Here is a 26,928-nt window from a genome sequence, read left to right as displayed (position 1 = left end):
TTCCACAACGACACACAAAACACAAAGCTCCAAACCAGTGAGTGGCATCAGAGCGGTTTTAAATAAAGGGCTAATAAGCAACACACAACAGGACACACATTGTTTAATTGGCCTTTAATGACGCTGATTCCGTCCTTCAAATGCTGCATTATTAAATGTTCCTTATTTATTCCACAGTGTAAAAATATCTTTTGCACAGATTTCTGAAAGGCTCAGAGTTTTCAAACTTTAAACCTTTCAGTTTTCTGTGAACTCCATGGACACAAATTTATACTTCAAAAAAGATGAAAGAAAACGTGCTTAAGCAGCAACAAAGTGAAGTCCAGATAGCACAGACATTCAGAATCAAATTTATATGAAAAAAAAATGTGTCATTAAGGGAAAAAAACAAAAACAGCCGAGTTTGATAGCAAGGTTCACCATTTCATTCATCATTGAAGAGAGAAAAAAACCCCAAAACAAAACCATGTGGGAATTAGAAAATGTAAGCTTCACGTCATCTCGTGTCCTCAAAATGGCCAGTAATATAAATTAAAAGCTACTGTTCCCTTTGAAAATCCTACAAGCTCAAGAAACTGAAACAGATTTTGACAAGGCAAGACAGAAACCCTGCAAATAAACCTTGTGGTGTTCTCCAGGGCTCTTTGAGGACTCCTGTAACTTTAGAATAATCACAGCCTTGTTTTCACAGAGGAGGGTCCCCGCCTGGTGTCACAGTGTTTGCTGTATTACAAACAAAATGAAAATACAAAGAAACACTTCATGCAAGGGAGTATGTTTTAAAAACATACTTTTCCAAAAACAAGAAAACATTTTGACATCCGTACAGTACATCCATGACTTATGTTAACTTACTTAAATATGAGTAACACACCACTTTGTGTTTTGTTTGGATTCACCGAAAGTAGAAGAAATCAATAAGTTAAAAATCAAAACAAAAAGAAATTTCAGGACAACATTTCGATTGAGACGTTAGCACATCGTTTACCAAACTGTCACAATAAAGGATAAAGCCTAATTCTTCATCATCTTTTAACATATATTAATTTTTTAAATACACACTTTTGCACCCAATTATGTTTTGCTAATACATTTTGGTGTGTAGGTAGATACGTAAAGACAACATGACTTCTTCTGTCTCAGATAAGATATCTGAGGAAATTGTATGAATAGCAGACTTTGCATGTGGCGTAAACCTCAAACCCTCTGGGTGAAGTTTTCGGGGAAAACGCCTTTGGCTGAAATATCTTTCTTCTGAAACCAGTGAGACTCCTTCAAGCCCATGAGCCAGCCATCATCCTACAGACACACACAGTACAATCAAAGACTTAACATTTGGTAATTACAGCCTCAGGTAAACTACATATCCATCCATTCACTTCCGCTTATCCTTTTCAGGGTCGCGGGGAGCGCTGGAGCCTATCCCAGCTGTCATAGGGCGAGAGGCGGGGTACACCCTGGACAGGTCGCCAGTCTGTCGCAAGGCTAACACACAGGGACAAACAACCATTCGCACTCACATTCATTTGCACATTCACACCTAGTGACAATTTGGATTATCCAATTAACCTATCCCCTCAAGCTGCATGTCTTTGGACAGTGGGAGGAAGCCGGAGTACCCGGAGGGAACCCACGCAGACACGGGGAGAACATGCAAACTCCACACAGAAAGACCCCGGCCTGATGTTGGAATTGAACTCAGGACCTTCTTGCTGTGCGGCAACAGTGCTAACCACCGTGCCACCGTGCTGCCAGGTAAACTACATAAATAATAATAAAAAAAAAATTTTTCTTAGATAAATGACTTGTAAAATTGTTATTATTATTAGTAAACTACATAAATAATAACAATTTTACAAGTCATTTATCTAAGAAAAAAAAGTACATCTAAAATTCAACCAATAAGTATGAACATCTCTATGAACGCAGAAGTTTGGGTAGTTTGCTGCTTTACTCATGAGCATTCAGGAGTGTGTTAACACAATGCCAAAGAGAGAAAGACATCAGCAATGATCACAGAGAAGCAACTGTTGCCGCCCACAGGACCTGGACACCTTACAGTCATCAAGTCGACCATGAACCACTAAAGTGTTCTAGAGTAAAAGATGTGGTGAGATGCTTTTAAATCCTCAAGTTTGAGTAGACGTGGCTAGTCACTTTAAATCAAACTTGAATGTTTTTTTCCAGAAAATGTTTGATAATGTGTCGCTAAGCTGAGCTTATTGATGCTATGAGCTGCAGTTCAACATGGTGGCGTTGGAGTCAATTTCACAAGATAAGGAGCTCAATAGCAGGACAAGCTGTATTTTGCCCATGTGTGCTATATAGTCATCTCAGGCACACCATCTGCTGTTCAAACCTTTTGTTTACGAGGGGCTGCTAACGAAAGAAAGATGACACATGGAGGAGGATCTAAATCAGCTTGTTTCAGACAGAGAGCAAACTGATGGGTTCCGGTATAGGATTAAAAAAAAAGAAGTTATTTTGAACTGTGGATCATGCAAAGCTACTCTAGTGTAGTGCAAGAATAAAAACAAGAAGCTAAAATAAGCAGAATGAGTCCACTTAAACTGACCTGTTCATCTGGGTTGTCAAAGGCCAAAACCAACACAACGTCTCCCATCTTCAGTTCCAGCTCATCACCATCAGTAGCAGCATAGTCGTGTACCGCTTTCACCTGGAGAAAACAAAACAAACGTTTCCCATTTACATCTGATTTGCATATGAAGTCTGTAAAACTGAATCTTTTTAGAAGGTGCAGGATGTTACCTTCCTGTAATTAAGCATAAAAATTTGGTTCACTTACCTTGTAGAGGAACCCTGGAGGGAGTTCGCCATCTGAACCATTGGTCACCGCACTCTGGACCAACAATACACAGAAAAATCAAGATATATAATTCAGGAAGTCTTTGAAATGCTCCATTTGGTTAATGATAGAGAGGTTAGAAGTATGATAGAGTAAAAAGTAGATCAAAGTGGAAGAAAAGAAGATCAGGTTGATGGCTTTTTAGGGTGCTTTCCCCAGATTTGAGGGATTCTTGACTTTTCAGCATCTAGCTGAGGTCCCACCTGCCCCAATCCATCCAACTCTACCTGTGTGTATTGATCATCACCCCAGCCCCCCTGTTCCACATTGGCACCGTCGTTGTCCCAGTTGGGCTCGGTGTATGGCTGAGCCTCATAGTCTGTGTCGTCAATCCAGCCCTCCTCACCCACCGCCGTCTCTGCCTCATCCCAGCCAGGCTGACTATAACTTTGGGTGTTGCTTTGGCTGTAATCCCATCCACCTTGGGCTTCTTCTTGATACTGGTCATCGTCATACTGCTGTTCAACCTCTGTGGCAGTCTGTTCTTGCTATAAAGGTCAAGCGTTGTGGAGCATTGTGACAGGTTTGTAAGCATAAAGGTTGGGTAGGTGGATGGATGAGGGTGGCAGAGGAGCATTTGGGTTTAAAGAGTGTAACAAGAGTCACGACCCAGGGTTGTGCAGGGTATTAAAAAGGAAGGAGGTTTTAAAGCATGAAAGGAAGAATTGAAGAGCTTATTTCAAAGTCCACAAATACAGAAAAATGTAAGAAAAAAGGTGTAGTTGTGGTTTTCTAAGAGAGCCCTTAATTAAAACATAAAGAACCCATGCTTACCCAGGAGTCCCATGATGCCTCCTTGCATGGAGCAGTAAGAATTGAGACAAGCAGTGAGACAGAAGAGTACAAAGAATCTTTTTCATAACGATTCATTCAAGTGCACAATTCATGTGATTTAGCCCCTTTTTAAAAGAATAAACTAAGCCAAACTTCAAAAACCAAACACATTGCGTAAACTGTTGATGCACTAATCAATTATTTGCTTGCATTATGAACCTTGAGAGAACCATATAAGCACCAATCACTGTTTTTGGGCTAAATCTGGTATTGCCATTCGAGGTTTTTTTCAATCGTCGCTTTTTAACCACTTTTAATCAAAGTCATCTCAAAGCCTTCTCAGCCTGTTTTTGTTTGATGGGAAAGAGCTAATAAATACTAAATCCAAAACAAAGACAGCAAAGGAGAACCAGCTGAATGCATGAAAATGTTTACAGAACAGCAAAGACATTTCCAGGATATCCGTCTATTGTCAAAAATCAATGAACATCACCAGTCAGTCGATCTGCATGCAAAGCGAAGCTGGAAGAACTTAGACATGCAGTGAAGAGGTTAGATCTTTCCAAATAAAGCCCAAACACACACCAAGAGACTGCAGTTACATGCAGTCAGAATTTTATTTATTTATATTTTTTACTTCTAAGCTTTTCAGATTTAGCTGTAAGTGGGAATTACAACAGCTGCACTTCTGAACGGTACCCTACATTTTTCTTTTTGCACCATTAATTAATGTATTTGTTTTTACATAAACTTTTTGAGTCTTTTGCCTTAGATAGTGTTGGGGTGGAAAGTGGAGGCAAAGGGCCTCAGGTTGAGCTTGGGTTTAACTTAAACACAATCCCTTTACCTGGGCAAAGCACACCCACCTGGGGAGCTGGACAGGTAACGGCCTGAAATACATCCACATCCCAGTCCAGCAGGTTCACCCCTGACCAGGGCTCACACTGCTTCACACACACACACACACACACACACACACACACACACACACATATATATATACACACACCAAATCCATGTTAGGAAGGTGTAAAAGTGGAGACTGTTTACATTTGCTAGCGTCTGATAATTTAAGTGATGCTGATGTTCTTTTAAACCAGCGACTCCTCAAGTCTATGCTGCTGCTGCACCCTAGAGGATCTTAAAGTTACTGCAGGTGGGCCATGAGGGGTACTTTATAATGAATGCATTTGTAATTTCAAACTTTAAAATTATGAATACTGATGAATTACAAAGACTGAACTTTTTTCCTTTTTCATGTACCTCCGATGTGCCCGTCTGTCAGGGTCACTCTAAAGTTAAACCTTATTCCCTATTTCACTTTACTTCCTGTTTTATTTTGAAGGTTAGATTCTGGTGTTTTTATGTCAGTCTTTATCAGGCCATTGTTGTATATGCTTTGTTTTCTTCTACTGATTCTCTGTGTTTGTAGATTTAAACTTTTCCTTCCTTCTTTGTGCAGCGCTCTGTGTTGTTTTTTTTATTAGATTAGTAAATAAGGTGCCATTTTGACATTGTCATTTTCAGTCTGCATTTGTCTTTCTGCAGGGATACACTTTATTACCAAAGATAACACTAACATTAAGACTAAATTAACAGTGATTTTGAATCAGGTTTGGGATTACAGCGTTCCTCAGGGCTTTACCCCAGGCCTTTTTTTCCTCACTCAGATACTGTAAAACTCGAGTTTCCTGTTAATAATGGAAACACATATCAGTGTGTTTTACTCAGTAGTGACTTTATCTTCCTATCTTCCCGGACCTAGTCTAACAAGGTATTTCTGTCAAAGTCATACAGGATCTTTTTATAAGTACCCAGAACATAGACATTTGCAGTCAGCCTGACCTGCAGCGTCGTGGTCGTGGAGTCTGTGTTAGTGTCGTGCACTGAGGGCTCATCCTCAAATGGGCTGACATTTTGCTGTTGCTGGTTCGGAGATGGCGTCATTCTTGGTGGAGGCCGACTGGGAGGTGGGCCAGGAGGCGGAGCAGACCTCTGTACATCCAGGAGGCGTTAAATCGAAATCACACAGCACCGCACACATGCAAAAGCAGTGAGGGAGACACAGGCATGGTAGTAAACAGAAGTAATGTGTGTGTGTGTGTGTGTGTGTGTGTGTGTGTGTGTGTGTGTGTGTGTGCGCGCGCGCAATATGATGTTGCTTTAGAGGTTAGGGAATTCATTTTTTCACAAATTTGTTTGTTAATCATCATAAAAATGAAATACTAACTAACAACTGACAATCTAATTAAAGTGCAAACACATTCAAACATTCATAGAGACAATTATCATTTTAATCACATTTTAAGTTGATTTTAAAGAGACGTTTACAGCAAAACTTCCTCTAATGATTTGTTACATTTAAAAAAAAAAAAAGGATTCATCTTATTTTTTGACATTTTAAGATTTTATGAAACCTTTTAACATTCAGTTTAGGGTGTTTGGGGATTATTTAGTTGTTTATTTTTTCATTTTACCTTTGGTGCTGAGCTGGCCGACTCATTGTGGTTGGCTCCCTCACTGAGAGAAGACAGAAAGAGACAGAGAAAGAGAGAGAAAAATGAAGGGGAGAGGAAAAACAAGGGAGGACCTGAACAGGAAATTACTCTGCACAAATAATAAAACATTAAAACCATTTAAACCATACATGCAGTTCTGAGGTATGTCCACAAGAAGGCAGCAATGAACTTTAAACGAACCTCTGTATCACGATTTCAAAAGCGTGCACATGACATCACAGACTTTGGTTATCGGGTATCAAACAACACAAATAGGAAGTATTTAATGTGATTTAAAAGGTCACAGCTTGTTCATTATTACTAACAGTTTGGCTGAATTTCTAATGTGTACTTGCAATTAGAGCAGGGCGATATGGCCAAAAATATTTATCACGATATATATTTGAAAATTTGCGATAACGATATAATTGATGCGAGACAAAATACAACTCCACAACATTACTAGCGCAAAAAGACAACCTACCATTTATTTTCACTTAAACAAGAAGCTGGTTTTTATGTACATTAAAGCTTTATAAAAATGTAACAGTGCAAATGCAAATTCCTTGCTGAAAGTTTAACCAAAAGGCATTTCCAGTAGAAATGGGCTGACATATCCTGAGCATAACCATGTATAATATCCACTGAAGTTAAAAAGAGGTGCTTTGTAACATTAAACTGCAGTGTGCAGTACGTATTTTTCGGACCATAAGGTGCACGGGATTATAAGGCACATTAAGCGAAACAAAGCAGTCAGATAAATCAAACTTTATTCAACTCATTCTTCTTGCTTCCTCCACTTCTGTACCAGTGATTCATTAATGTTGAATTCTCTGGCAGCTGCTCTATTCCCATGTTGTTGCAGTATATTAATGACTAACCTTGTATTGTGGATGGATTATCTCAGTTGTTCTCCTGACTGAAGTTTGGTCCGTTTAATAATAATAATAATAATAATAATAATAATAATGGATTTATATAGCGCTTTTCAAGGCACTATTCATTCACTCTCGCATTCACACACTGGTGGAGGCAAGCTACGGTTGTAGCCACAGCTGCCCTGGGGCAGACTGACAGAGGCGAGGCTGCCATATCGCGCCATCGGCCCCTCTGGCCAACACCAGTACACCAAGGACACAACGACCAGGAGAGAGAGCCCGGGGATCGAACCGGCGACCTTCCGGTTATGGATACGCTTCCCAACCCCCTGAGCCACGATCGCCCCGTTTACAGCATCCTGCCATGTGACTGAATTTGTCTCTAACTATCAGGAACCTTAACGTTAACTTTTATAAGTGGAAAAGTGTTAGTGTTCGTCCTCCAGCTTCACTGTTTATGTTATGCTAACATAGCTGTGTCGCTAGCGATCACGTAGCACATCATTATATACCAGCTAGCCCAACTTCAGTAACCCTACAAACATCACTGCTGTTTAGTTTCCTGTCTTCATTTATGTTGGAAGTGATAGCAGAGCTGTACTTTTGAATTTTTTCAGAAATCTCTCAGTCAGAACATGCAATATCATGCTTAGGTAACTAGCGAAACTAGCGAGCTAACTTCCGCTAGCTTCCTGCTAACTTCTAACTCCGTTTAATGTAATACATTTTGTTTTCATGGATGCCTGGAAGTTAAACTTCATAGTTACACCTGGTAAAGCAGCAATGCTGATCGTTTTATTAAAGATGAAAGAATTTAGACAGTTTTTAACTCTCAGTGATGCTGCAGTGTTGTTTGACCTGAAGCATACGGAGTTCAGAACCCAGATTACTCCCAGATTTAGGAGCATCTTAGTCCGACAAATACAACAATAACGACGGCCGCTTGCATGTTCTGCAAAAAAAATGTGCTTTGTCGTGTATCTGACGGACAAACACCAAACCAGTTCCACATCACTGAAGTTGCACCATTTTTACAAACCAATTCTGGTTTATTTGTTTCACTCAACAATCGGCCGTGTGCGTATGAAAACAAAGGCACTGCGCATGCGCGTTTTACTCATATTCTATCGCGATATTTCATTTTCCTATCGTTGCCTAACATTATACCGGTATTACCGTGAACGGTATAATATGGCCCAGCCCTACTTGCAATGTAGAGATGGAGGAATGCCCACATACAGGTTCCAATCTAGGCTGGTGGAAGCACCTGATAACTCCTGCACAGCTTAGATGAATGCTTTTGTACTATATAGATACTATATGTTATTATTCTATATTTTAGCACCTCTGAGTCAGTGACCATGATAATCAACCAGAAAAGCAGGAGGATGTTGTGCCCATCTTTTATATACAGTCTGTAGCCAAAATCAAGCACATGCATCACTTCAATCTTCAGACATGAAGCAGGTGGTTGCATGAAAAACACTCATGCTCATCAGCTTGTTTCCCACCAGGTGACGCCTTAAAGAGCAACAGATTTTACCTCTTTGCACAGTCTTCTGTCTTTGACGCTGCAGTAGCACCTTTTCTGCAGCAGGGGGCATCGTGATGGACATTACTCTCCTTTCCTTTGCATGTTGTTGATTTTTTTTTAAATTATTATTATAACTTTATATTATAAGCTTACTTGATTTGCCTCTGCTCCTCCAGTTTGGTCATGATGTCATTCAGGTTTTCACTGAGCTGTGGAGACGCACAGAGGGCGTGTAGATTACAAACTGATCAGCGTTCACTTCAATTTGATCAGTTAGTTTGACTCACTTTGCTCATTTCTTTGTGGAACTTCTCCTGATGACCTGCCAGGCTCTGGAATGTGTTAACATAGACGCCAACACGCCTACAAACACGCACACACGCACATTTTTAAAAATTTGATCTAAGGTGTCAAAAAAGATTTAGATGAAGAAGATCGACAGTTTTTGACCTGTCCCAGAGTGCCGGAAGCTCGTCCTGTAACTCCACATTCAGCTCCTCAAAAATTTTCTGAGCTCGGCCCAAATCCTCCTCCGCCTACACACACACACACACACACACACACACACACACACACACACACAGTTAATAATGGCAAATTTCAATGTCTTTAACACATCTCTAAATAAATAGAGTTTTCCATAAGCACACAAGCATGCAGGCAAGTACAGGGTTTCATACAGGAGCTACTGCGAGGGTGTAGATGACACAAGCAGAATGCAAACACTGCTGACTGGGAATCAAATTAAAATGAAGGCCTGCAGACATGATCAGCAGAGTCATTTTAATGAGTAACCACAGATCAATGTAGCTTCCAGGTCTGAAAAGTGAAACCACCACGGAAGAGTCTTAAACCTGTTTTTGTTCTAGAACGGAGGGGGACGGGGGGGACGGGGCCTTTATGACCTCACTAAGTCACTTTCCTGGTGAGTCTGAGGTCTCAGTCGCTAGTCTCAGGTCATACTGCATAAAACACCAAATTAATTGTAAATTATGGTCACTATTAGAGTCAGAAAGAAGAGACACCCAGGATATGCCTGTTGGCTAAAGAATTGCTATTTGAACTGACAAGAGCACACCAATGCACTGTGTGCCCATCTAAATCAAGCTGTATATAAATGTTGGCCAATCAGAAGCATAAAAACAATAACACAACACACAGACTGATGTATAAAAAGAAGATAAACACATACACTTTTGAAAAAATCCTTGTTTTACACAATGATGATGCAGGGTAAAACATTTAAAGAAGTGGCATTTCTCAAAAGACCTATGTGGATAGGACCTGAGGTCTCAATCTTTTACGCCATCTACAATACTGTGCTAAGAGGACGAGAAATGCAGCAACAGTAACAAGTTCTGCGACTTTGTTTACTTTTCTCAGAGGCCTCTGCTTTTCTTGTACTCCGGCAGTATCCGACAGATCTGGCAGCATCGATCTGATGCTGGGAGAATCCCAGCTGACTCACTGGCTGACGACTTGTCTGTCACAAGTTGCTGTGAAATAACTCCACGCTTCACAATGCTGATCATGTCAAAGGACCTGGGTTACAGTTTTCAAGGTGAGGAGGGGGTTGTCAGTGATGAACCAGAGTTTCACCTGGTTGTAGGAGAGGTTAGTCTGAGCCACCTGGTGAGCTGATATCAAACCCTGAGCCCAGCTGGGAGCCGCCATCTCCAACAGGGCTGCTGGCTAACCACACACACCATGCAAGAGAGAGAGAGAGGGAGGGAGGAGAAGAAAGCAAACCAGAATTCAAGACAAATGCAAACATGTTAATTAGGATTTAGTTAGCGAGAGGTTCCACGAGTTTAACAAACGCTATTTAGTTAAACAGTCATTTTGATCCTTTGACTCGAGGTGGTGTAAAGACCAGTGTTTTTTCAACCCTCTGTGAAGGCTGTGCTCCTGCAGTATGATGAGGAACTTTTGCTGATTAGCACATCAGTAAAATATGATTAGGTCAAATGAAATTTTATGTTTTGTTTTACCAGCTGAAATACAAGATTTCTTTTTTGCCTTCACACATTGATGATGCCATTACATATAACATAAAAAAGTCAGTCCACCTTCAGCCAAAGACTCTGAACTGTTCCATTAAACATGCTCAAACACACACAAACGTGCACACACTCTCAGTGACGGTTACCTTGGCGATCTTGGCCTCATCCTTCTTTTTGCCTTTCTGCAAGGAGGTGAAGTGATGGCGGGCGCTGTCAAAGTCCACCAACTTCCTGTCGCGCTTTGCTATACGAGCCTGCAGGAGAACACAGCTTTAAATATGTTTAAAGGGTGTAATGTCATACAATACTGTGCAAAAGTATCAACTCAGCCCTTATTTTATTTATATTTTGTGAGGAAATAGAGACATGTTTATTGAAACATGCAAACATACATGTAAATACAGCATATAGGGCAAAAACAGAGTTTGTACAATTCTATGTCAACATTTGTTCTGCTCTCTGTCAGCATGATCCCACACTGCTTCAATAATGTTGAGGTCCGTGCTCTGTCGAGGCCAATCCATGACTGATAGTGCTCCACTGTGTGTTTTTATTTCCAGATATGATTTTACTACTACTATATCACTATCATGCTGAAAATGAAGCTGTTGCCAATCAAATGCTTTCAGATGGTTTTGCATGGTGGATTAAAATCTGATGGTACATTTCTGAGTTCTTAATTCATCAATTTTAACAAGATCTCCAACACCACAGACTGAAATGCAGCTCAAACCATGACAGAGCCTCCACCGTGTTTTACAGATGGCTGTAGACACGCACTGTTGTACCTCTCTGCTGATCTTCTCCAAACATACTGACAATGCTTTGGATTAATCACTCCATCAGATCGGTTTCCACTGATTTTCAGTCCAGTCCAGCTCTTGTGTAATTTTCATACCTCAGCCTTTTCTCCCTGTTTGCCTTCATTAAAAATGGCTTCTTGACAGCCAGCCTTCCACTGAGACCATTTCTGATGAGGCTTCAGTGAACAGTGAACTTACGGACAGGACAGAGACAGTTTTTAGATCTGAGACTTGTTCTTTTGTCCTCGACTTGTCCAGTTTCCTCAATTTTTTTAAGGACACACTGCACACCATGCAACATCAAGTAGTGTTTACATGTGTAAGAGATGTCTTTAATATAGGAGCAAATTATCAGTTTTTTAAAGTTTCAAGAAAAGCGGATTTTCAAATTAAATCCCAGTGCGTCTACACACTCAACAGATTTTTATTATCCACTTGCAAGTTTAGTGGGTGTTTGATTACATCTTTCAAACACTGCGTTTTATTCAAACACAGTATGACAAACACCTTTTATTTAGAAAAGCCAACATGAGCAGTTGTTTTTGTCCTGTGGTTAATTTTCAGAAACATGCTCACCTTGATGTCAGGAAACTGAGAGAGGTACATGTCCATGTCCTGCAGAGATTTGTCCGTGATGCTCTGGTGGTAATCCAACCACATTGTGTCTGTATCCTGAAACACATAACACAATTACATAAACATCTACCTTTCTTTTTCTTTTTTTTTACTCACTCATACATCCTCCACGGCACTTATTCTTCTATTTTTTCTGACATTTTAATTTGTAGATGATTCAGGGGGACCTACTTATTTTCTTTTATAGTGGTATAATAGTAACTGTAACTGTGGCCTTTTTTAAATTAATATTAAGACAAAGACCAAAATGCCATTGGTAGAGGGCTGCAAACATGCTCATTTCTGCTGTGAAGGTGCACATTTTAACATGCTCTGGGGACTGACTCACTTTGGAGCCAGTCTCTAGTGGCTATCGGAAGTACTGCCGCTCCAAAGGTTGGCACTTAATTTGGTGTCCCCTGTGTCTATTTATTGCATGAAAAGACCATTTTTTAACCTGTAAACAAGTGTAAAATTGATCTGATTTCCAGAGGTTAACAACCTGTGAACTGCCTTGCATTTGCATTTATGTAGGTCACTGCTCATTTACTTTGAAAGGCTCACCTGGACCCATGAGCTTCCAGCTTTCTCGGCTTGTAAAACTAAAGTAAACTGGAAATCCATATCAACTCCCAGCTTTTCCTGACTGTTTCCTGTACTTCCTTGAAATCCTGTTCATTGAACAGCTACAGTTTAGAGTGCTGCTCACAGTTTTTACACAGTGTTTAGTTGTTGTTGTTTTGCCTGTTAAAATGGTTATTGGCTGTTGTTTTTCAGTCGTTCTGATGATTTGCATACTTTTAAATATCTGCTACCGACCAGAATAAAGTGATCCTAAATGCTTTTAAGACAGCTATTCTAGGTTGTTTCTGGATATGTCGCTACAGTAAAGTCTGTTAAAGAGTCTACACTAAAACCAAACTAAAAGCCCCTACTTCACCAGCGTGTCCCACAATGATCACCAGAATTAGTTTTAAGCTTTTACTTTCCATCGGTCATATGTTTAAAAATTCAAGAATGCTCACCAGTCTGAGCTTTTTGGTAGAAGTAAAGACATTTTCTCTCTGTTTTGATTCTTAAAACAATCTGTCCTGATGAGATCTGTGGGACACACTCAAAGTTTTCTATATTTTACCTCCAGGTTAATGTCCATCTCCTTCTCTATCAACTCCTTCAGGGTGGAAGGAGAGAGCCATGCAGTTAAGAAAAAGAAATTAAGTATGTTAGCGGGAAGAAAAAGAAGAAAAAGCCATCGAAGAAAGAGTCACACAAGAGAAATACAGTAATGTATGGAGGACCACAGCCACCTTTTAAAAATTATTGAACACATAAATAAGTAAATAAATAGATAAACAGGAACACAAGTGTTTTATATTTCTTTTTCATATTTGGTGGAATAGCATCTTTATTGTTTATTTGTGTTATTTTGGTGGTTATGGCCCTCCATAGACTGAAGTTTTTATGATATTTTTGTTATAATCAAACAGCTATATCATTTAGCTAATGAACGGATGCTGTTACAGAGAAGAGAGCAGTTCGGGTGAGATGTTTTTATTTCCTGTCTCACCTCAGCCAGCGCGTCCATCTCCTCTTTGCCAAACCAGTCCGGTTCGTACATGTCCGCCAGACAGTCCTGCAACCTCCGCGACGCGTCATGCATGGCTGAAACACAAACAGAAAAAACACACATAATTACACACAAGATGACCAGAGAAAAATAATTTACGCTCTTGATTGTAATTTTACATTTTGTTTCGTTTCTCATAGTATTGCTTGTCTCTTGTTGTTTTGCAGTGTTCTCGTGTTGAGTCTGTTTTTTGTGTCTTTATTATCACTTTGATCCATATTTTTTGGTCACTTAACATCTCTTTGTAGTAGAAACATGCACAACTAGTCCACTAGTCAATTAAATACCATCTCCTTGTGGCTGAGTTCTGTTGTTCCTACACACTTCCGGTTTGCAGTAACCGCACTCACAGTTGATTGTGGAGTATCTACAAACTGAGTTGTTGTAATGGTGACATGCTGTTGCAGCCAGGCTCAAATTCAGTGGGCTCTTTAGAACGACCCATTCTTTCACAAATGTTTGTAAAGACAGACTATATCAAAGCTTCAAGAAACCATAATAAATGTGTCTGTGTGCAGCATGTTTTGGTTACAATTGACTTAAAAAGTGATATGAACCGACTGGAGAATTCAGCATCAAACAAACTAGCTGCTTCGCTATGATACATGTTAAAGCACAGCTTGTAGCCTTTTTGCCAACTTACTTTTCACTGCTGCCAGGTATGCTTTCAGGTCCTTCTGCAGTTTGGTGCCTTCTCCCTGAAACAGGAAGCACAGTGAGCAACAACAATGTTTAAAACAAAAATTGAATGTAAATAAAAATGAAAACTACAATTAGTAAAAGCAATTATAAAATTCAAGCAAAAAAAAAAAAAAAAAAACCTCCCACTGAAACAGAAAGTACAATGCGTTCCTTTAATGTTACTTTATTGTGAAGGGTAAATCACACAGGAAGTCACAGTTGAGGTGCTAGGGATGCTAAAAAGCATATGACCTTAGGTTTAACTTTAGTTTAATATGTTATGTTTCTTCTATGCTGCCTAGCACTAATATTAACTGGAAAATTACAAGAGTTGCAACAACTATTATTAATCTAATTAAAATACTACTAAGCAGATTTATTTATAAATGCTAATTAGAGGATAAACTAAAATAAAGCACTATGATAAAATATGTTACGACATTAACAAGTGCAGTTTATGGGCATCAGCAGCATCAGCGGTGCGGAAGTTAAAAATGTCTCCAAACCATCTGCTTGTTGAAGTTGGCCACCATCTCCTCAAAGACAACATCTCGGGTCTCATCTGCTTTGCCAAGCTTCTGCAAGACCTGCAGAGAACACAAGAGGACACGGTGATTGATCTAGTCACACATTTTATTTCTGTGGCTATTTTAGATCTATAAGTGGAGGTATGTAGCGGTCTATTTTCAGGCCACTGTCATAGCCAGTTGACGTCTGTGGTTAACACCAGCTGTGTGTGTCAGCTTCAGCGAGGACATCTGAGTTAAAACTTGTTTTTAAATTTCAGCTTGAACTCAGAATTAGGATTAGGGTATTTAGTCCTGGAAGGACTAAAACAGGTTTACACAGCAAATCCATGGAGCCCAAGGACTTAAGGGGACCTGTGTGCCAGTGAATCACTTTAAATTTCACTTTAAATTTCAAGTTGGAAAGCAGTTTACTAAGTAGTAGGTTCAACATACCATATACCCATAATTCATTCAGTTGCAGCCTTTGTGGTGTTTGTGGTGTTTAATGGTAAAGAATACAACAGTTTTCAAATATAGGCTCAATGTGCAAATTTGACAGAAAGTCCACAAGTACAAATGGATGATTTTACCTTTGTTACTGATGCTCATCAGGGAAACACAAAGACATTAGATGCTATTGAAAAAAACTTTAGACCCTCACAGTTAATTGTAAAGAGATCCAAAATATTCTCCAGGTAATATTACACCTGGGACTTGATTGCACAGTACGCAGTGATGTCATGCTCATTACAACCCGCTCCAAGAAGATTAGGTATGCACACCATTAGTTACCATGGCAATGTACCCAGGTAAGAATTGGGTAGTACAGGATTCCCTAATGCACCCTCTGGAAGTTACACACCAAAAAAACCCCAAAATACACATAAACACGTATAAAATGAGCACAAAACAACCTGGAAGAGATGCAAATGCATCACAATACGATACAAAAAAAATGCAAAACTATACATTTAACATACCGTATTTCCCGGACTACAAAGCGCACCTGAATATTAGCCGCACAAGCTAAAATCAGGGGAAAATCCTGTTTTGTACATACATTAGCCGCACCTGACTAAAAGCCGCAGGTGTTTCAATATTGACTTATCATATGTAAGAGAATATGCACAAAGCGAATTGTCAGGAAAGAGATGGCTGTTTGGAGACACACCCCTTTTATTAATATTTTGAAAAACAAGTTATGGGTACATATTTGCACATGTGCTGTGCTTCATAAATGAGTAACAAATGTAGTACATAACAGTAACCTACAGCACACCAGAAAAATAGATTCGGACTACCTTTTAGGCTCAGGTGCAGTGACACGGCTTTAACAAGAAGAAAGGTCAGTCATTCACCACCATCTTCCTGCGCACTAAAACCACCAAAGTCCTCTTCTCCAGTGTCGGAAACGAACAGGCTCAGGATGGCTTCGTCATCCACTCTCAGCTTCTTTCCTTCGTTGTCACTTTCAAAACCAAAGATAATCCTCATTGTCATTGTCAGTGTCGGAGTCGAACACCCTCAGAAGGGCCGTGGCGGTGTCCTCCTCTTCATCATGCAGCAGTCCAGCCCTTCGAAATCCGTTGGTGATCGTGGATGTTTGCACACTTTTCCACGCTGTCAGAATCCACCGGTAGAGTTGAGCACAACGTGCTTTTCGCAAGTTTATCGCCGCTCATCATCCACGACTCCCGCTGAACGCGTAGCGCTACTTTGAAGTTTGTTTTTCGCGCTACTTGTACGGCACTATGTTGCCTGGCGGATGGACATGTGACCAACATACCACTCTTGAACCCCGATCCTTCCGCCAGGCAACGTAGTGCCGTACAACAGCGGAACAAACAAAACAAATCGTCTTACGATATGACAAAAATCATGGACAATCCATAGAAAAGCCGCACCTGACTAAAAGCCGCAGGATTCAAAGCTTGTGCAAAAAGTAGCGGCTTATAGCCCGACAATTACGGTAAATAGAAAGAGGCAAAAACACCCACAAACAAACATGAAGAAAAGTTAAGCCAAATAGTTCCTGTTTAGATGAAATGCAAAATAACCCAAAAAAGGAGATATGAATTTTTTTCATGGACACAAAACATGACCACATTTGAAACTGAAAAAAACAAACAGAAAATAACCAAGAAAACTAAAGTACAAACTAAATAACTGTAAAGAAAAAAGTGTTTAGTAGCCAGAATAAAAATGAAAAATGACCAAAAAGGACAGAGAAAATTTTAAAGACAGGTGCAAAAGCAGAAGCAGAGACACAAAGGGACCACATGTAAGAATTACGGACATTACTGTTTGGTCGATTATTTATCTGTTGTAACTTTGCTTCATGGCCTGTTTAGATGGTGCCACATTTGTAAGGAAGATGCATTTGAGGTTGACCAGTAGACTTGAGTATGTGTGTTTGTGCTCATGAAAAACCTGCCAAATGTTTGCTGCCAAAGCCAAACAGCATGCCAGAATAAAAAAAACACCCAAAGCAAGAGAAGAGGTGCAAAAATGAAGCGAAAGATAATAACCAGAAAGAAAAGAAAAATGTCCAGAAAAATTCACAAAGGATGCAAAACAACAAAAAGAGATGCACATCAAAATACTAAACAAGCGCAAAGTGAAGAAAACTTTACAAAACAACTAAAAATATGAAAAAATAGACACAGATTCAAAAACTACAGCAAACAGAAACTAAATGACAGGAAAGAGACACATAATAACCCAAGAGAGATTCAAGCTGAGCACAGACAGAGAAATAAATGGACTAAAAATAAACTGCAAATGACACAAACCAATGAAAAAAAAAAACCCAACTAAATGTAAATGCAAAGCAGTGAAAAAAAAAACCCAGACAAAAGAAACAAAAAGCTGAAATTGAACACAGATGGAAGCAAACTGATGGCAACAAAACAGTGAGAACAGATTCATGTTCCAGTCCTTCTATAAGTCATGAACCAGCTGTATCACAATACATCTGAGTGCTGTGTGTGAGACATCTTTAGAAGAGAATTCACTTCATCTATGGCATCTTTTAAAATTAGGGCAGAGTCAGCATGTGTGAGGTCAAAGGTCAAAGCCTCTGTGTCCTGTGACCCGACAGTTTTTTGAAATGACGTTTTTCAATTTTCTTTCTATATGATGTTTGCTACTTTTTAGTTATGTATTGTTTTATGTTTCATATAAATATATTTTTAGTTTTATTTTCTAATGATTTTAATAAAATTAAAAGGTTTTTTTAATTAATTTTAATATTAATAATAATTGAATTTCTGGATTTTTGTATGTTTTGGGTTGTTTGATCTTTTCTAAACAGTTTCTACTATTGTTCAGTTATATTTTCTAGATAGTTTTTAAATGTTTCCCTTACTTTCTGAATTTGTTTCTACAAGTGCTTTCATTTTATAGTTTCTTATTTTGTTCAAAAGGTAATTTAAACAATTTATTGACTGAATTTCTTAGTAATGATAAGTATAAGTGACATCTTTTGGCTTCAGTTTTTTTCTTCTGTTGTTAGTTGAAGGTCAGCAGCTAATCTGATCAGATGACTGACTGCAAGCACATGGACGAGCATCCACAACACCTACACCTCTGCCACCTGCCGCCCTAATCCTCTGACGGATACACAAACCAACATCAACACTCAGAGGGGACTTCCCCACTAGTCTGTTTATAACTCTCCAAGAATATAATCATCACACATCAGGAAAAACTTGTTCTTCATCTAAAACATGCACGCTGAAGAAAAGCATAAAAGTCATGGTCCATTCAGGTCAGTAGAGAAAAAAATCATGAATCAAACCCGAGTTTTGCTCTGTAATGGTTCGTGACTGTGCTGGTTTATCTATCTTTGCGAGGACCTGTGCAAATCTCCAACTACATCAGGACACTTTGGTCAGTCCTCATAGTGGGACAAACCTCCAAAGACCTGTTTCAGGACACAGTCTTAGGTTTCGGCTCATAATCACGGCAGCATAACGTCCTCGCAAAGACAGATGTACAAATGTGTGTCATTACTGTCCACTGCATATTGGTGTTGAGTTTCAACCTCCCCAAAATACACCCGGAGCACACACAGAGGGAGTTTGAGGGGTATTAAGAGTGACGAAGAGGAGGTCCAGGGGCAGCTAAATATAGATTCACCCTCCCATGAGCCCCACCCATAGCAGCAAGGCATGCTGGGAGTCGTGGGAGGGAGGACAAGTGTTCAAGCCAAGCAGGGCAACTTTGAGGTTTGGTAAGTTTGGAATCAAATTACTAATTTTAGAGAGCTAAAATTAGTGGACTTATTATTAGGCATTAATTTGTAAGATAAACTAATTTTGTTTAGTCATTTTTATCTAGATAAATGACTTTAACATTTAAATACTTCATTTAAAAATCTCACATTCTGGTTTTATTTTTGTTTTTTGTAACATTTTAGCAAAAGAAAAACACATTTTAAAACATTTAGTGTCTCTAAATTTTTAGTATATTTTGAATTTCGTCTTTTAATTACTGTGATTTATTTATTGTTGATACCATTTTCATTATTCCTTAAAATTCAATAGAAGGAAGGAAACTATAAATAAATATGAAAACACTCTTAAAATAATTTTTGTATTATTTCCCCATTATTTCTTATAACAACTCTAAATTTCATATTTTAAAAATATGAAAATAAAAATCAGAGTATGTTTGTCTTTCTTCAGTCCGATGTAAACATTTTAAATTTACTCTTTAGACCGGAGGGTGAACTGATTAGAATTTCATGGCCAAAAGCCAAAGATGAAGACGACCATGATGAAGGCCAAAAGGTAAGGGCTGATTTGCTGATAAGAAGCACAAATGTAGAAAAGAATGAAAAATTATATTTTAGATCCTAAAGTTCTGGACATGACTACTTGATGGAGGTGCACATGAAGTAATTATTCTAGTTCTTCTTGTTATTATTATTATTATGAATAACCACATTATTAGGTTATCATTAGGTAACAGTTCTATTAACATTGCATTTTTTAAGCAGTTTCATGGAAATTAAAATGCTTTTCCTCATCCTTATTGCCAATTGTGTAATCACAGTATTTTGCTGTATCTTTTCCTTTTGACTAAATTGGTTGTCAGTCTGCTTCCCAACTCCAAATGCAATTTAGAGTCAAATCTTTTGTTTTTTCAAGTCCAGAGCCTCAAAACCTGAAAACAGCATTTTCAATCATAGCCCAGATCCTGCAATAAGGCTTTTGAAACCTGAGCCTCAAGCATTCACAAGAAAATGGTGACTGAGGTCTTTAAAGTAACCACGTACAAGCAGACAGTTCAGAAAACCAACAAACTTTCAAATCACAGAGTGAGTAGCTGATGTTTTAAATTGAATAAATGCTAGAATAACTGTGATGAATAAAAGTGATGAATAAATCTTTTCTTCGGCTTAAATAGAGTTGGTATGGTTATGGTACCACTATGGAAAAAAACTGAACCAATGATCAGTATTTAGCCTGTTTTTTAAACTAAAGTAGCGCTGAACTTTGTAGTTCAGGCAGTTTGACAAAATTACTTAAAGGTGGGAATAACTATCCATGTAGAGCAGTTTAGGAAGAAATTTGGGATAAAGTTTTCATTCGGTGAGGAGAAGGGAGCTCAGGTGGGGGCGTCGACAAAACATTAGGGCACTGGTTGGTGTCACAGGTTGCGTCCTCTTTGACTCCAAGTGCCACAACAGGTCTCCAGCTGTTTTCTAAAGAGCACCACCTCCACTGCCACTACGCTCACAGATTCATCTGTGGAGAATTTTCCCAGCATGCTATGCATCACAGCTGACTGGATGATATTATATCACTATGACAGTCATGGCGGCACCCAGGAAAGTCTCCGGATTGTTGGGCCAGCTGGTCCGAATCAAATTATTACTGTGCACCCGGCCGGTACCCGAGTCGAACCCAAGGTGCAGCAGTAGAGTGTGTGTGTGTGTCTTTAAATTTGAGCTTTTAAGCAGTATTTTCTCAGAATTTTCAGTTAGTCCCTCAAAAGTTTGAGATAAAAGTGCAAAATCTTGATTCATCAATGGCAAAAAGTGCCTGTGTTTTGCTTTTTTAGCTTTAAATCTTCCATAGCTTTGTCTGCAGCAGAAAGGACAACTTAAGGGGTCATTTCTGTAAAGCTCTGCACCATTTTCACATGGTTAATGGCTTGATTAACTGTAGTAAGCTTTAATCGTATCTAGCATGCTCATAATGCTAATGCAACAGGTGGTATTCTGTCGGTGTATACATTTGAGGTTTATGTATTTCTATAGTACATCAAAAAAAACATTTTTTAAACATAAACATTTAAGTAAAATGCATTTGAAATATATTAAATCAAGGTTTTATTTATTTGTTTTAAATAATGAATAATTAAAGAGAATATGCTTGTTATAAACTGAATATATACCAAATTCCATTAAGTTGTGCATATGTAACAATATTAGATGTAAAATTTACACGTACAAAGTAACCGATTTGGACATTCATATTTTTTGAGTGTATAAGAATCACTCAGTTTTACAAGCGTCTCTTCTTCCTTTGCTTCAGGTAAAGTTTCAATCTGCAGGATTTTGGTCTGCATATTTAAAAACAGTCTGATCTCTCTGCTGTGGATGGGAGGACAGACACTGGAGTTTAACAACGTAAAGCGAGCGTGGAGGGCAGCGTGCCAGCAGACAGACAGCTGAAGCCAGCCCCTCCCTCCTCCCCACCTCCCCTCCGCCTTGGCTGCCAGCCTTCAGCGGGAAGATGATACTCTGACCTTCCTCTTTACTCACCGCACCACAGCTCAAAGACTGAAAGCTCAGGGACAGAAAAAGCTGCGGTCTTTCTGATTTCTTCTGCTGCATGAATGCCAAGATGAATTTCCAGAAAACAAACTACGTATTTCCTGTGTTTTAAAATGCAATCCACTATGTTTTCCTCTTGGACACTGAAATCAGCCAAAGACTTTTTGGTAATATTTCTGGTACCTGGTGTACCAGAAATATTATTAAGAAAGTTGATTGGACTTTCATATGTGCTGGTATTTTAGTTTTTTAGAAAATAAAATCATAAAAAATAGTTATTAAACCATTTTAAACAATTTAACAAATACTCTTGATTTGATTAATTTGACTTTGAGGTATAATTCATTGTCTGCTTGCTTCATTTATTGGTGTTTGAGCTGAATGTTGGATCTGGATATAATAAAATTTCAGTCGCTGATCAGGTGTATTCACAGACTACAGCTTTAGAAATTAAAGCCACTTTATCAATCAAATCAAGTTTGCTGCAGCTGGATAAAAAAACCCTGTGCTGATATTTTAACTTGATTACTCTTTGCCCGATTGATGACTTTAACACAAGTGAAGCCTGATAGGTGAAAGCTCTCTTGAACATGCCGGACTTTATCTCTCTCTCTCATTTTAAAGAGTACCCTCCACCTAAATAAGCTCTCCCATTCAGACACAGGGAACATAGGACATGGATGCCACTTCATTCAGCAGCGAGCGACAGTGGCAGCGGCTGCTATTTAAAGTCCATTCAAGAGAAATGATCAATCAGGCTCTGGTGGCTCAAACAGCAGAAGGGCAGCACCATTTAAATTATGCATCCATATAGCCAGTGTTGCTATGAAAAAGTACGAAAAACATATTTGCTCCATTTTTAATATAATGACATGTAATTTCATTTTAAACTTTCTTGTTATATGAGACAAACTTTTTCCCAACATAAGAAGTTATTTTGTTATTCTATTCGTGTTCCCCTGTGGAGGACTCCTACTGACTCCAGCTGCTTGATGTTGGCGTCTACTAGACAAAATAACAACAGATTTAATTACACATTTATGTTCCCCTCAGGTTAAACTGGTTTATGTTTTGGATCCCATGATCTTCAGGTGCACTTTATGCACACTCTAGCAAAGCTAAACACATTTCCTTGAGCCTCAAATAGTCATATTTCATCCAAATTTTCAGCTGCTCCTTTATTTCCCGAGGAGTCAGGACAGCTAATCTTGGGTGGCATCCCAAAGCAGAACAGAACATGCGAGCTATAGGTCCGTGTCATTAAACCACTGCAGAAGAAGAAAGATCAGGACCTATTCTGATCATTTCCAGCTCTTTATCCTTTTTACCTGGGCTTTGCATGAGTCCCGGTTTGAAATAATCCTTATTCATCTTATTCCATACTCCCTCAGTGCATCCTCTGTCTGAAACAAGTCATTTGAGCTCCTCCCTCTTTAAGAAAGTTTTCTTCTGACTTGTTACTCCTCACAAACAGAAGGTTCAAACAGCAAGTGGGTGGGGCTTCTGTGGTTTAGATGACCATGGTATGTGCTCTCTGTTACATCACACGGATCCATAAGCAGAAAATAACTGTGTGAAATGTAGAAATTAGGGTAGTCTGTCATCTGAGCTTTTGGTTTTCAGAGCTACTTATGCATAGACTGATCTCATTATCTGAAACTTTGAGCATGATTAATATAAACATCCACCACTGCAACAGGAGAACATGACAGAACATAAACAAATGAAGATTAGGCTCTTTCCAGATATGAGTTTTATTTGTATGCCAATTTACCCACTTTCACTTAGCACAATATTTACTTATGAAACATTATAAGCTTTTTTTTCTATACTTCCACAGCTTTTAAAATCTTTACCTGATGAAAACAATTTATTGCAGTTCTTGCTACCAAGTGTGGTGCGACAAGTTATCAGGTATTGGGGACAATTACTTTTGCACACTGGGGCAGGTAGGTTTGGAAAATATTTTTCCCTTATGAAGTCAACATTTAAAAACTGCATTTTGTAATTGCTCTGGTTATCTTTGTCTGATATTAAAATGTTTTGGATGATCTGAAACATTAAAGTGTCACAAATATGCAAACAAAAATGCAGAAAACTGAAAGCTACGGTCTTTCTGGAGAACTCCTGTTGCTTTTCCAGGACTATACATTATATTTTTCTCACCACTGGCACGTAACACTCAGCAGAAGATTAAGCAAAGTCAAACCTGACAATAAAAATGTGTGATCTGTGTTGCTCAACTGAATAAATTGTTGTTGGCCTGTGTCCTTATTCTTTATGCTAAGCTAACACAGTTCCCTACTACCAACACTGAACAACTTCTTCACCCAATTTCTGGTCCTGATTTTCAAGAACAATTTGTTGTGTTTATATTTTGAGGAAATTTTAACTTTTAGGACTCAAAAACTAAAATGGCTTCAAAAGGTTTGTGGTGGCTAGATTTAAAAGTGACCGTGGCTGCACGCTTGTGTCATTTTGGGGAGGCAATCTTGAAGACTCAGCAGCTGAGATTTGCAGTATATGTGAAATCTCTACGACTGACTGACTGACAGCACTCCTGGTGTGGCCCTGAGGTGATTAGAGGTTAAGACCTCAGCAGGCTTAAGTAAGAAGAGTGATTAGTGCAGACAATAATAACTCAGAGCTGAACACAGACTGTTGATCAGGTTTCATTTGGTCACTTTTACAACTATTTTCTCTCCTCTTTTCTTTCTGTTTTTAATGAAAGACTTTAAAGCCTTTTAAAGTGGCACCTAGATTGCTCTCCAAAAACCAATTACAAGCACGGTGACAAAAAATTATCACAATGAAATACTGTTAACCTCCTTAAAAGACAGATTTGACATATTTTAGAAATACTTTACAACTTTCTTTATTTAAAATATTTTAATATTATTAAATGTTAGGACATGTCACATTCCATAAATTCCGAGCTGAGGGGTTTATATGTGACAAACCCCTCAATCTATTTTAAGGAATTTTAAAGGATTTTAATCATAAAGGGGCATTTCTAAATGTAAAATTGACCTTTAACTTGTTTAAAACCTAATGAAAACACGCTTATATAAAACAATCTATTAGTTCCCCCAAAATAAGGAATTTATCCCAATGGCTCAGATTTTACCCCATAAAACACTTTCAATTGTGCCTTAAGTATATTTAAAGCACTCTGATATATTACAGTCTGGTAGCTGGCATGTATAAATAATTTCTTTGATTTAAAATACTTCATACTTCAACTTTCTTCTGTGCCTTAAACCCCTTTATCTAAAATACTTAAATATGAAGCAGTCTATTGGATCCACATTGTTTTTATCTCAAAATGCTATATTGTCTTTAATTAAGTAACTGGTGGCTTCCAAACTATTGACAGTTTACCCCTTAAGCCCATTTAAACTATAGTTTAAACCATTGAAAGTACTTTTGAGATATTGCAGTTTGATAATTGTTATTTAAATACCACAACCACCTCATTTTTACCTTAATTTCAAATGTCTTTAAGACTATCACTGAACTGTATTCTAACTGTGCCATAAATCGACCCATGACTGATAAATAAGGGATTAACTTGCTAATATTTGGAAAACCCCTCAATCTACTGTGAGGAATTTAAATGGGTTTTAACCACGAGAATCACCTCTGGGGTTTATTTTAAACTCTTTTTAAATTCTACAGTACAGTGGATCCAATTTGATATGTTACAGACTCTTAATATAACTCTGCTGTTTGTCATTAATAGCAAACAGTTGAGTGATAAATATAGTAAGTAAATGATTAGCCGATTGACATTTATTGTAATGGGTGTTAACCACAAAGAGCACCCTTGTATATGATCTTGGACCCTTTTTAAACCCATTCATTGGCTACACTGGACTTTCACATTAGTTAAAGATCTTAGAGCACTACAAATCACAGATGGCTTCCATGATATATGACATTTTTACCCCTTAAAACCACCTTAAACTCTACATAGCTTGCCAGTGTTTGATAATAACACCAGCATTCAAACTTCTCATCCATATATGGTAATTCTGGCCTCCTAAAAACACCATGGAAACAGCTTAAATGCTAACTTTCAGGGTTCAAAAGGCTCCAAACAATTGGGTGATGTCAAAGTGGTTGCATCCATCTTTTATCTACAGTTTATAGTTTCCACCTAATTAAGAGTTAAAAGCCTTTTAAGAGATCTTTCATGCTACTGGAGATTTTACCTCATATACTGTAAAAACTATTTAAAGTGCTTTTTTAGTAATTCAGGAAACAGGGCAAAAGTAAAGATTCAACCTGGAGGAGCAAAGGAACAAAGAGCAGTCTGGTTCCACCTGGAAATACATTTTGTTCCATTGAGTGGTAAAATAATGTTACTGTGCCACATTCAAGCCTAGAAACTTATTGTTTTGCTTTTATAATCCGGAAAAGAGCATTTAAAATTATGCACCAAAACAAAAAAGGGGGATTTGGACCATTTGTCCTTCTGTAACTTGTGGCTAAGTTGCCCTGACATGACAACAAAAGTTTGAGGGGGAGCAATCAAATTTCAAATCATACTTCAGGGGGAGGGCCATCCCAGGCCCTACTTTTAACTCAAGGTTTTCATTTATTAATACTGTGGAATTTAAGATGCTATTAAAAAGGTTTTAAATCTCTGAATATTTTATGAAATACAGTTACATGCGGTTTGGATGTTTGGTGAATATATTACGACGCTGCAGTCGATTTAATGGGACAGGCTGATCCAAACTGAAACTTTCCTTAGAGAAAACCTTTTTTTGTAGTCCGTTAACTCTCCCTCGTTTGAAGGTACAAAGTTATGGGATCCAGTTTCACGCCAGGACACTGTGTCCCGCTGCCATGCGAGCCTCCTATGCTGATCGGCTGAATGAAAAGTTGACCATTCTTACCTTCTCCTGCGCTCTGGTAAGCCTCTTCTGGACGTTGATGGCCAGTTTCCCGGCGGTGACCCCTTTCCCTATCTCGGCCATGTCGCGCGTGGCGTGGAGGACTCCCCTTTGGTGTCAGGACCAGCGAAGAAGGAGTGCGGCTTAAGTTGTGCCTCTTCTGGATGCCGACGGTGCGTAAAACCCCTCCGGAGGGACACTTGGCTCGCTGTGCGTAACTCTAATCCTGCTGACAGCTTCTTAAAGGTGCAATGCGTAATTTAATCCTATTTGCGTTTAGTAAAACCAAAACAGAAAAACTTAACAGAGTTTGGTGAACAAGGAGGAACAGATTCAGAAATCGTCCTGCTCTCGATTCTAACTGGTAATTGACAGACACACTTGGGCTCGATATGGAGAGATATTAAGTTTCCCCTCAGTCATCCTCTTAAAGGCGCAGCAGGCTGATATTA

At 38.7% G+C, this 26,928-nt stretch overlaps 1 protein-coding gene across 5 annotated transcripts; it reads right to left on the bottom strand.

Moving 5' to 3' along the window:
• Positions 1-97: 97 nt before the first annotated feature.
• bin1b (bridging integrator 1b) lies at positions 98-26,928 on the bottom strand. 5 transcript variants are annotated; one of them, XM_085399637.1, is made up of 17 exons: positions 26,480-26,928; positions 14,786-14,866; positions 14,242-14,296; positions 13,539-13,633; positions 11,933-12,028; positions 10,700-10,807; positions 9,001-9,086; positions 8,838-8,913; positions 8,704-8,759; positions 8,560-8,604; positions 6,118-6,160; positions 5,486-5,635; positions 3,641-3,661; positions 3,094-3,354; positions 2,807-2,860; positions 2,576-2,677; positions 98-1,299 (listed from the first exon to the last, which is right to left on the bottom strand). In XM_085399637.1, exons 1-17 carry the CDS (start codon positions 26,558-26,560, stop codon positions 1,198-1,200), a joined length of 1,512 nt encoding a protein of 503 aa, XP_085255763.1. In that variant the 5' UTR covers positions 26,561-26,928; the 3' UTR covers positions 98-1,197. The 5 variants fall into 5 exon arrangements, with proteins under 5 accessions (XP_085255763.1, XP_085255759.1, XP_085255760.1 ...); XM_085399633.1 differs by lacking the exons at positions 3,094-3,354; positions 3,641-3,661 and having other exon boundaries at positions 26,480-26,916; XM_085399634.1 differs by lacking the exons at positions 3,094-3,354; positions 3,641-3,661; positions 8,560-8,604 and having other exon boundaries at positions 26,480-26,917.

This window comes from Rhamphochromis longiceps, linkage group LG23 (assembly GCF_057381845.1).
Source record: "Rhamphochromis longiceps isolate RC_006_pf linkage group LG23, R_longiceps_female_GT1.1, whole genome shotgun sequence".
Classification (NCBI taxonomy): Eukaryota; Metazoa; Chordata; class Actinopteri; order Cichliformes; family Cichlidae; genus Rhamphochromis; species Rhamphochromis longiceps.
Note: the sequence above shows the minus strand (reverse complement) of the source record. Positions and strands in the feature narration are given on the sequence as shown.

What these genes read in the sequence shown, in the direction of transcription:
- bin1b (XM_085399637.1), bottom strand. Translation starts at nt 26,560, where the DNA reads ATGGCCGAGATAGGGAAAGGGGTCACCGCCGGGAAACTGGCCATCAAC. An exon ending in CCAACTTCAACAAGCAGATG is followed by an intron (nt 14,297 to 14,785) that starts GTTTGGAGACAT and finishes TTCCTGTTTCAG; the next exon opens with GGAGAAGGCACCAAACTGCA. An exon ending in AGGCATCATGGGACTCCTGG is followed by an intron (nt 3,355 to 3,640) that starts GTAAGCATGGGT and finishes TGACCTTTATAG; the next exon opens with CAAGAACAGACTGCCACAGA.